This window comes from Cherax quadricarinatus, chromosome 11, assembly GCF_038502225.1.
Source record: "Cherax quadricarinatus isolate ZL_2023a chromosome 11, ASM3850222v1, whole genome shotgun sequence".
In the NCBI taxonomy this organism is placed as follows: domain Eukaryota; kingdom Metazoa; phylum Arthropoda; class Malacostraca; order Decapoda; family Parastacidae; genus Cherax; species Cherax quadricarinatus.
In genome coordinates, this window is record NC_091302.1 from 5,781,795 (window position 1) to 5,794,294 (window position 12,500).

The 12,500-nt window shown below is 44.5% G+C and overlaps 1 protein-coding gene across 1 annotated transcript in view; it reads right to left on the reverse strand.

Annotated features, from left to right (window-relative positions):
• LOC128687496 (osmotic avoidance abnormal protein 3-like) overlaps positions 1-12,500 on the reverse strand; it is a 238,803-nt gene that overhangs the window by 82,409 nt on the left and 143,894 nt on the right. Inside the window, exon 10 of the mRNA XM_070083939.1 lies at positions 2,228-2,421. Within this exon, the coding sequence (XP_069940040.1) occupies positions 2,228-2,421 (194 nt within the window). The remainder of the gene's footprint in view (positions 1-2,227; positions 2,422-12,500) is intronic.

Here is a 12,500-nt window from a genome sequence, read left to right on the forward strand (position 1 = left end):
GGATTTCTTGTGTATATAGAGTTTAAGTCTCGGAACCATCCGGTGAATTGTTCAATTGTTTATGTCCGGCTGGCTGACGTGGGTCAGCTGATCCAACCTGACGACACGTCAACAGACTGGCAAGTAGTCAGTCTGCTCTCTGCTCTAGCCCTGACAACTGATCGTATATTGGCTCTTACAGTTGAATGGTTTTGAGAATTGGACTCAAGAGCTGACTCACTTTGTTCCTCATTACTTTGAAAGACTCTTTTGATATTTATATTCTTGGTCAGTTCAGTAATACATAGAGATACTATACGGCCAGATTCAAAGGTCTTGTTAAATCTTGTACCTTTTGTATTTTGAGTTTACAGTCTTGTTAAGAAAGAGACGTAAATATTAATGAGGACTTAGATAGAAGAAGAATAATTAAACTTCCTTACTAATATGACATTTCCATGATTTTGAACTAAATGTATATGGTAAATTTATTGTACAAAGTATTAAGTTAAATTAACTACAAAGAGAAGATAAAGTATTGTATTTAAATACTTTAATAAATTTGAATATTATTCTATGGAGTTTCCCAGTTGAAATTATTTCCCCTAGACTCTAAAAAACCTTTAAATAACTCGGATCCAAAAATCTTGATGCATAAGAAATAAATGGTAACAGGCCACATTCTGAAGTTCTTTAAAACATTTCTTATTCGCAACACATACATCATACATACATACATACATACATACGTACATACGTACATACATACATACATACGTACATACGTACATACATACATACATACATACGTACATACGTACATACGTACATACATACATACATACATACGTACATACGTACATACATACATACATACATACGTACATACATTCGTACATACATTCGTACATGCATACGTACATACATATATACATACATACATATATACATACATACATACATACATACACACATACATGTACACAGTTCTGGAAACAAACACGCTGACATTTCTGACAAAACACATATTAATAACAGTAATTCTTCATAGGCACGTTTCGCTCGCAGGTGACTTGTAAAAACTTCCACGTGAGCGAAACATTGTAGATAATAAGACTGCTATAACTGTGTTCTACCATAACCTTGAACACTAGAACACTGTTCCCACCACCTTGATGATGAACCTCGTTGATCTGTTACCCGAGGGTTCTACAAGAACCTCACCCACCACCTTGGTGATGAACCTCGTTGATCTGCTACCCGAGGGTTCTACAAGAACCTCACCCACCACCTTGGTGATGAACCTCGTTGATCTGCTACCCGAGGGTTCTACAAGAACCTCACCCACCACCTTCATGATGAACCTCGTTGATCTGCTACCCGAGGGTTCTACAAGAACCTAACCCACCACCTTGATGATAAACCTCGTTGATCTGTTACCCGAGGGTTCTACAAGAACTTCACCCACCTCCTTGATGATAAACCTCGTTGATCTGTTACCCGAGGGTTCTACAAGAACCTCACCCACCACCTTGATGATGAACCTCGTTGATCTGTTACCCGAGGGTTCTACAAGAACCTCACCCACCACCTTGATGATAAACCTCATTGATCTGCTACCCGAGGGTTCTACAAGAACCTCACCCACCACCTTGGTGATAAACCTCGTTGATCTGCTACCCGAGGGTTCTACAAGAACCTCATCCACCACCTTGGTGATAAACCTCGTTGATCTGCTACCCGAGGGTTCTACAAGAACATCACCCACCACCTTGCTGATAAACCTCGTTGATCTGCTACCCGAGGGTTCTGCAAGAACCTCATCCACCACCTTGGTGATAAACCTCGTTGATCTGCTACCCGAGGGTTCTACAAGAACCTCATCCACCACCTTGGTGATAAACCTCGTTGATCTGCTACCTGAGGGTTCTACAAGAACCTAACCCACCACCTTGATGATAAACCTCGTTGATCTGTTACCCGAGGGTTCTACAAGAACTTCACCCACCTCCTTGATGATAAACCTCGTTGATCTGCTACCCGAGGGTTCTACAAGAACCTCAACAACCACCTTGATTATGAACCTCGTTGATCTGCTACCCGAGGGTTCTACAAGAACCTCACCCACCACCTTGGTGGTAAACCTCGTTGATCTGTTACCCGAGGGTTCTACAAGAACCTCACCCACCACCTTGGTGATGAACCTCGTTGATCTGCTATCAGAGGGTTCTACAAGAACCTGACTCACCTCCTTCATTTTAATCTCGTTGATCTGGTTCTCGTACTGCTTCCTGAGGTTCTCCATGTTCGCCTGGAGGAGGGCGTTGTTCTGCTGTTCTGTCTCCATTTCCTCCTTCATCTTCCTCATCTTCATGTCATATTCTCTCCTCACTTTCTCCCTCTCCTCAGCCAGAGCATCTTCGTCAGGAGCCACAGAAACAACTGTGGGAGGCACAGAGAGTCTGTGTTACACTATATGTGTGTGTGTGTGTGTGTGTGTGTGTGTGAATATGTACACAGGCATGTGTGTGAGTGTTCATGTAAGCAGATGTGTGTGTTTACGTATACAAATAATAGTAACATAACAAGCCAAGTTTAATTTACATTTATGACTAAAAAAAACTAGGTATTTACAAGACATTAATTGTAAATAAAAATAGGTGAAATATATCCTAAAATTTTTCGAATATAAATTAAGCAGTGTGGTGAGTTGTAAGTGATTTTGTTGTAAATATGAGTTTGTTGGGTCTCGAAGTGCGTCATGTCGACCACGTAACATGAGTCATGTCAGTGGGGCACACGTAATATGAGTCACGTTAGTGGGACACACGTAACATGAGTCATGTCAGTGGGGCACACGTAATATGAGTCACGTTAGTGGGACACACGTAACATGAGTCATGTCAGTGGGACACACGTAACATGAGTCATGTCAGTGGGACACACGTAACATAAGCCATGTCAATGAGACACGTAACATGAGTCATGTCAGTGGGACGCACGTAACATGAGTCATGTCAGTGGGACACACATAACATGAGACATGTCAGTGGGACACGCGTCACATGAGTTATGTCAGAGGGACACACGTAACATGAGTCATGTCAGAGGGACACACATAACATGAGTCACGTCAGTGGGACACACATGATTCATGTCAGTGGGACACACTTAACATGAGTCACGTCAGTGGGACACACATAACATGAGTCATGTCAGTGGGACACACGTAACATAAGTCATGTCAGTGGGACACACGTAACATAAGTCACGTCAGTGGGACACAAATAACATGAGTTATGTCAATGGGATACACATAACATGAGTCATGTCAGTGAAACACACTTAACATGAGTCATGTCAGCGGGACACACATAACATGAGTCACGTCAGTGGGACAGACATAACATGAGTCATGTCAGTGGGACAGACATAAAATGAGTCATGTCAGTATGACACACATAACATGACTCATGTCAGTGGGACACACATAACATGAGTCATATCAGTGGGACACACGTAACATGAGTTATGTCAGTGGGACACACGTAACATGAGTCATGTCAATGGGACACACGGAACATGAGTCATATCAGTGGGACACACGTAACATGAGTCATATCAGTGGGACACACATAACATGAGTCATGTCAGTGGGACACACATAGCATGAGTCATGTCAGTGGGACACACGTAACATGAGTCATATCAGTGGGACACACATAAGTCATGTCAGTGAGGCACGTAACATGAGTCATTTCAGTGGGACACACGTAACATGAGTCATGTCAGTGGGACACACAAAACATGAGTCATGTCAGTGGGACACACGTAACATGAGTCATGTCAGTGGGACACACATAACATGAGTCACGTCAGTGGGACACACGTAACATAAGTCATGTCAGTGGGACACACGTAACATGAGTCACATCAGTGGGACACACATAACATGAGTTATGTCACTGGGATGCACATAACATGAGTCATGTCAGTGGGACACACTTAACATGAGTCATGTCAGTGGGACACACATAACATGAGTCATGTCAGTGGGACAGACATAACATAAGTCATGTCAGTGGGACAGACATAAAATGAGTCATGTCAGTGGGATACACATAACATGAATCATGTCAGTGGGCCACATATAACGTGAGCAATATCAGTGGGACACACGTAACATGAGTCATGTCAGTGGGACACATAACATGAGTCATGTCAGTGGGACACAAAACATGAGTCGTGTCAGTGGGACACACGTAACATGAGTCATGTCAGTGGGACACACATAACATGAGTCATATCAGTGGGACACACGTAACATGAGTCATGTCAGTGGGACACACGTAACATGAGTCATGTCAATGGGACACACGTAACATGAGTCATATCAGTGGGACACACGTAACATGAGTCATATCAGTGGGACACACATAACATGAGTCATGTCAGTGGGACACACATAGCATGAGTCATGTCAGTGGGACACACGTAACATGAGTCATATCAGTGGGACACACATAAGTCATGTCAGTGAGGCACGTAACATGAGTCATTTCAGTGGGACACACGTAACATGAGTCATGTCAGTGAGACACACAAAACATGAGTCATGTCAGTGGGACACACGTAACATGAGTCATGTCAGTGGGACACACATAACATGAGTCAAGTCAGTGGGACACACATAACATGAGTCATGTCAGTGGAACACACATAACATGAGTCATGTCAGAGGGCACACGTAACATGAGTCATGTCAGTGGGATACACAAAACATGAGTCATGTCAGTGGGACACACGTAACATGAGTCATGTCAGTGGGACACACATAACATGAGTCACGTCAGTGGGACACACATAACATGAGTCATGTCAGTGGAACACACATAACATGAGTCATGTCAGTGGGACAGACATAACATGAGTCATGTCAGTGGGACAGACTTAAAATGAGTCATGTCAGTGGGACACACATAACATGAATCATGTCATTGGGACACACATAACATGAGTCATGTCAGTGGGACACACGTAACATGAGTCATGTCAGTGGGACACACATAACATGAGTCATATTAGTGGGCTACACGTAACATGAGTCATGTCAGTGGGACACACGTAACATGAGTCATGCCAATGGGACACACGTAACATGAGTCATATCAGTGGGACACACGTAACATGAGTCATGTCAGTGGGACACACATAACATGAGTCATGTCAGTGGGACACACATAACATGAGTCATGTCAGTGGGACACACGTAACATGAGTCATGTCAGTGGGACACACATAATTCATGTCAGTGAGACACGTAACATGAGTCATGTCAGTGGGACACACGTAACATGAGTCATGTCAGTGGGACACACAAAACATGAGTCATGTCAGTGGGACACACGGAACATGAGTCATGTCAGTGGGACACACATAACATGAGTCACGTCAGTGGGACACACATGAGTCATGTCAGTGGGACACACATAACATGAGTCACGTCAGTGGGACACACATAACATGAGTCATGTCAGTGGGACACACATAAAAAGAGTCATGTCAGTGGGACACACATAACATGAGTCATGTCAATGGGACACACATAACATGAGTCACGTCAGTGGGACACACATGTGTCATGTCAGTGGGACACACATGAGTCATGTCAGTGGGACACACATAACATGAGACACGTCAGTGGGACACATATGACTCATGTCAGTAGGACACACATAACATGAGTCACATCAGTGGGACACACATGAGTCATGTCAGTGGGACACACACACGAGTCATGTCAGTGGGACACACATGAGTCATGTGAGTGGGAAACACATAAGTCATGTCAGTGTGACACACATGAATCATGTCAGTGGAACACACATGAGTCATGTCAGTGGGACACACATGAGTCATGTCAGTGGGACACACATGAGTCATGTCAGTGGGACACACGTAGCATGAGTCATGTCATTGGGACACACACCTGAGTCATGTCAGTGGGAAACACATGAGTCATGCCAGTGGGACACACATGAGTCATGTCAGTGGGACACACATGAGTCATGTCAGTGGGACACACGTAAAATGAGCCATGTCAGTGGGACACACATGAGTCATGTCAGTGGGACACACGTAACATGAGCCATGTCAGTGGAACACACATAACATGAGTCATGTCAGTGGGACACACATAACATGAGCCATGTCAGTGGGACACATATAACATGAGTCATGTCAGAGGTACACACATAACATGAGTCATGTCAGTGGGACACATAACATGAGTCATGTCAGTGGGACACGCATAACATGAGTCATGTCAGTGGGACACACATAACATGAGTCATGTCAGTGGGACACACATAACATGAGTCATGTCAGTGGGACACACATAACATGAGTCATGTCAGTGGGACACACATAACATGAGTCATGTCAGTGGGACACACATAACATGAGTCATGTCAGTGAGACACACATAACATGAGTCATGTCAGTGAGACACACTGACATGAGTCATGTCAGTGGGACACACATAACATGAGTTATGTCAGTGAAACACACATAAGTCATGTCAGTGGGACACACATAACATGAGTCATGTCAGTGAGACACACATAACATGAGTCATGTCAGTGAGACACACTGACATGATTCATGTCAGTGGGACACACATAACATGAGTTATGTCAGTGAAACACACATAACATAAGTCATGTCAGTGGGACACACATAACATGAGTCATGTCAGTGGGACACACATAACATGAGCCATGTCGGTGGGACACACATAACATGAGTCATGTCAGTGAGACACACATGAGTCATGTCAGTGGGACACACATAACATGAGTCATGTCAGTGGGACACACGTAACATGAGTCATGTCAGTGGGACACTTTACATGAGTCATGTCAGTGGGACACACATGAGTCATGTCAGTGAGACACACATAACATGAGTCATGTCAGTGGGACACACATAACATGAGTCATGTCGGTGGGACACACATAACATGAGCCATGTCGGTGGGACACACATAACATGAGTCATGTCAGTGAGACACACATGAGTCATGTCAGTGGGACACACATAACATGAGTCATGTCAGTGGGACACACATAACATGAGCCATGTCGGTGGGACACACATAACATGAGTCATGTCAGTGAGACACACATGAGTCATGTCAGTGGGACACATAACATGAGTCATGTCAGTGGGACACACATAACATGAGCCATGTCGGTGGGACACACATAACATGAGTCATGTCAGTGAGACACACATGAGTCATGTCAGTGGGACACATAACATGAGTCATGTCAGTGGGACACACGTAACATGAGTCATGTCAGTGGGACACTTTACGTGAGTCATGTCAGTGGGACACACATGAGTCATGTCAGTGAGACACACATAACATGAGTCATGTCAGTGGGACACACATAACATGAGTCATGTCAGTGAGACACACATAACATGAGTCATGTCAGTGAGACACACGTAGCTGAACGACTCAACTATTGTCGATGTCTCGCCCTCAGCGTTGCTTAATAAACCCCAGGACTTTTTTATAGAATAAGACGTCTCGCCCATTTTTTCCATCCTTGGACCGGGAGAACATTGGTGGGAGAAACGTCTCACTGAATAAAAATGTTCGAAAGGTGCATGCATGTATTTTATTTTAACCATTTGTGTTATACTTTCATCATTACTCAAACTAGAGATATTCAGGTGCGAAATGTCGCACGAGAGAAATACGTTGCTCTGCCACAGTTGTTTCACTCTTCTAGTTAGTTAACAAAGTGCTTTGTTAGTTGGAGGGCAAAACATCGACAAGTTGTCTTAATACAAGGACATGGCAGAATAAGACTTTGTTAAGCAACGTTTCGCTCAGAGGTGAGCGATACGTTGAGCAATAGAGGCTTAACTTTCTGCATCTGTCAATGTGTTTTCTAGGGCGAGATGTGTCCAGAAACATAATGAAAGCCTCATCGTTTAAGAAGCTTCTACCGTGTCTTTATTACGCTACGTTTCACTCAGAAGTGAGCGAAACCGTGTCTTAGGGATAATGGAAGAATCACCAACAAAACGTCAGGTGAGAGGACACAGATGCAGCTAAAGTAATATTTTACTGTGGCAACATTTCGCTCTCCAGGAGCCATGTCAAAGCTCCTGGAGAGCGAAACGTTGCCTCAATAAAATGTCACCTTACTAGTATCTGTGACCTTTTACCCAATAAAGCCATGTCTTGATAAAGGCTCGTGAGTATCCATGGGTCTCACTGGGCGAAACGTCTGAAGGGAAACGTCTACAGTACTTTATTAAAAGCATCTACTAGTTTAAAGCTTTTTGAAAAGTGACGAATAAATCTGAATAATTAAAAAAAATTATTTAGAATAAAGTTGAACATTCACAGATTTTTATTGCAAAAAAAAGTGAGATTTAAATCATAATGGTTATAGGAAGAGAAATAAATCTGCAAATCGGGAAAATAAATCTATAAATCGAGAAAAATTCATTTTATAAATTGAAAAAAATAAATCCTTAAATCTGAATAAAAATAAATCTATAAATCGGAAACAAATCTATAAATCGGAAAAGTAAATCCTTAGAACGGAAATATTAATCTGTAAATCGGGAAAAAATCTATAAACAAAAAAATAAATCTATAAATTGGAAAACAAAATCTATAAACAGAAAAGTACATCTATAAATAGAATATAAATCTAAAAGTCTAAAAAAAAAAATCTATATATTGGAAAACATTAGGAACATGATCCGTCTCGCCTTTCCCAAGTTTTCCCTTAGAATATTACAGATAAAAAAAGCGGAAGAAAGGTAGTAATGGGCGAAACAGAGAGCCTGGCGGGTCAGGTCTGAACCCAGGAGCACAGTGGCTATGTCTAAGAGGCCGTAACAAGAAGACAAACTCCAGCCATAACCTCAACAAACCTGTACTGTTAACCCTCACGGCCCAGGAGCTATCACCTGGAGGTGATAAAGTGCATATTGTCAGTCTATAAATATATAATATTTATAATATATATATATATATATATATATATATATATATATATATATATATATATATATATATATATATATATATATATATATATATATATATATATATATATATATATGCAAAACAACCACTCTGAAAGAATAGAGAAATTCCAAGCGCTTTCGTGACTACTCACATTATCAATCACATTATCCTTGATAATGTGAGTAGTCACGAAAGCGCTAGGAATTTCTCTATTCTTTCAGAGTGGTTGTTTTGCATATTCTGATATCACCTGTTTACTGTGATCTTATTGCATATATATATATATATATATAAATATATATATATATATATATATATATATATATATATATATATATATATATATATATATATATATATATATATATATATATATATATATATATATATATATATAAAGTTGGTTATAGACAAGTTAAATGACTTCTAAGAACTATTAAGAAACACACAGCAGGATAAAAATAAGTGAATAATTATGATAACTAGGTAATAATGTGTAGTTGATAACGTTTGAGATGGAGGAGAGATAACAGGATAACAAGTGTGGTGATCATGAGGGGGGTGGCAGCGGGGGGGGGGTGGCAGCGGGGGGGGGTGGCAGCGGGGGGGGGGGGCAGCGGGGGGGGTGGCAGCGGGGGGGGGGCAGCGGGGGGTGGTGGCAGCGGGGGGGGGGGCAGCGGGAGGGTGGCAGCGGGGGGGGGGTGGCAGCGGGGGGGGTGGCAGCGGGGGGGGGGGTGGCAGCGGGGGGGGTGGCAGCGGGGGGGGTGGCAGCGGGGGGGTGGCAGCGGGGGGGGTGGCAGCGGGGGGGGTGGCAGCGGGGGGGCAGCGGGGGGGGGCTACATCAGTCGAGATCATCAACACTGATACAGCTGACTGCAATTTCGCCAGTTTTACAAAATGAAAAATTTGGAACACTGGGGAAGCAATTCGGTTTTACTGTCTTTATTTTGCTTATTTCTTCGTTCATGACGATAACCTCTGGGACGATGTGAGGTGAGACACTCTCAGCTCAGGCTGACACTACTGAAGTCTCTCAGCTCAGACTGACACTACTGAAGTCTCTCAGCTCAGGCTGACACTACTGAAGTCTCTCAGCTCAGGCTGACACTACTGAAGTCTCTCAGCTCAGGCTGACACTACTGAAGTCTCTCAGCTCAGGCTGACACTACTGAAGTCTCTCAGCTCAGGCTGACACTACTGAAGTCTCCCAGCTCAGGCTGACACTACTGAAGTCTCTCAGCTCAGGCTGACACTACTGATGTCTCTAAGCTCAGGCTGACACTACTGAAGTCTCCCAGTTCAGGCTGACACTACTGAAGTCTCCCAGCTCAGGCTGACACTGCTAAAGTCTTCCAGCTCAGGCTGACACTACTGAAGTCTCCCAGCTAAGGCTGACACTACTGAAGTCTCCCAGCTCAGGCTGACACTACTGAAGTCTCTCAGCTCAGACTGACACTACTGAAGTCTCTCAGCTCAGGCTGACACTACTGAAGTCTCCCAGCTCAGGCTGACACTACTGAAGTCTCTCAGCTCAGGCTGACACTACTGAAGTCTCTCAGCTCAGGCTGACACTACTGAAGTCTCTCAGCTCAGACTGACACTACTGAAGTCTCTCAGCTCAGGCTGACACTACTGAAGTCTCTCAGCTCAGGCTGACACTACTGAAGTCTCTCAGCTCAGGCTGACACTACTGAAGTCTCTCAGCTCAGGCTGACACTACTGAAGTCTCTCAGCTCAGGCTGACACTACTGAAGTCTCTCAGCTCAGACTGACACTACTGAAGTCTCTCAGCTCAGGCTGACACTACTGAAGTCTCCCAGCTCAGGCTGACACTACTGAAGTCTCTCAGCTCAGGCTGACACTACTGATGTCTCTAAGCTCAGGCTGACACTACTGAAGTCTCCCAGCTCAGGCTGACACTGCTAAAGTCTTCCAGCTCAGGCTGACACTACTGAAGTCTCCCAGCTAAGGCTGACACTACTGAAGTCTCCCAGCTCAGGCTGACACTGCTAAAGTCTTACAGCTCAGGCTGACACTACTGAAGTCTCTCAGTTCAGGCTGACACTACTAAAGTCTTCCAGCTCAGGCTGACACTACTGAAGTCTCTCAGCTCAGGCTGACACTACTAAAATCTTCCAGCTCAGGCTGACACTACTGAAGTCTCTCAGTTAAGGCTGACATTACTAAAGTCTTCCAGCTCAGGCTGACACTACCGAAGTCTATCAGCTCAGGCTGACACTACTAAAATCTTCCAGCTCAGGCTGACACTACTGAAGTCTCTCAGTTCAGGCTGATACTACTAATGTCTTCCAGCTCAGGCTGACACTACTGAAGTCTCTCAGCTCAGGCTGACACTACTGAAGTCTCTCAGCTCAGGCTGACACTACTGAAGTCTTACAGCTCAGGCAGCTCAGGACACTACTGAGCAGGCTGACTACTGAAGTCTTACAGCTCAGGCTGACACTACTGAAGTCTCTCAGCTCAGGCTGACACTACTGGCGTCTCCCAGCTCAGGCTGACACTACTGAAGTCTCTCAGCTCATGCTGACACTACTAAAATCTTCCAGCTTAGGCTGACACTACTGAAGTCTCCCAGCTCACGCTGACACTACTGACGCCTCCCAGCTCAGGCTGACACTAATGACGTCTCCCAGCTCAGGCTGACACTACTGGCGTCTCCCAGCTCAGGCTGACACTACTGACGTCTACCAGCTCAAGCTGACACTACTGACGCCTCCCAACTCAGGCTGACACTACTGACGTCTCCAGCTCAGGCTGACACTACTGAAGTCTCCCAGCTCAGGCTGACACTACTGAAGTCTTCCAGCTCAGGCTGACACTACTGAAGTCTCCCAGCTCAGGCTGACACTACTAAAGCTCTGACACTACTGAACGTCTCCCAGCTCAGGCTGACACTACTGAAGTCTCCCAGCTCAGGCTGACACTACTGAAAGTCTCCCAGCTCAGGCTGACACTACTGAAGTCTCTCAGCTCAGGCTGACACTACTGAAACATCTTCCCAGCTCAGGCTGACACTACTGAAGTCTCCCAGCTCAGGCTGACACTACTGAAAGTCTCCCAGCTCAGGCTGACACTACTGACGTCTCTCAGCTCAGGCTGACACTACTGAAGCCTCCAGCTCAGGCTGACACTACTGACGTCTCCCAGGTCAGGCTGACACTACTGAAGTCTCCCAGCTCAGGCTGACACTACTGACGTCTCCCAGCTCAGGCTGACACTAGAAGTCTCCCAGCTCAGGCTGACACTACTGAAGTCTCTCAGCTCAGGCTGACACTACTGACAAGTCTTCCAGCTCGGGCTGACACTACTGAAGTCTCCCAGCTCAGGCTGACACTACTGAAGTCTTCCAGCTCAGGCTGACACTACTGAAGTCTCCCAGCTCAGGATGACACAACTGAAGTCTCCCAGCTCAGGCTGACACTACTGAAAGTCTTCCAGC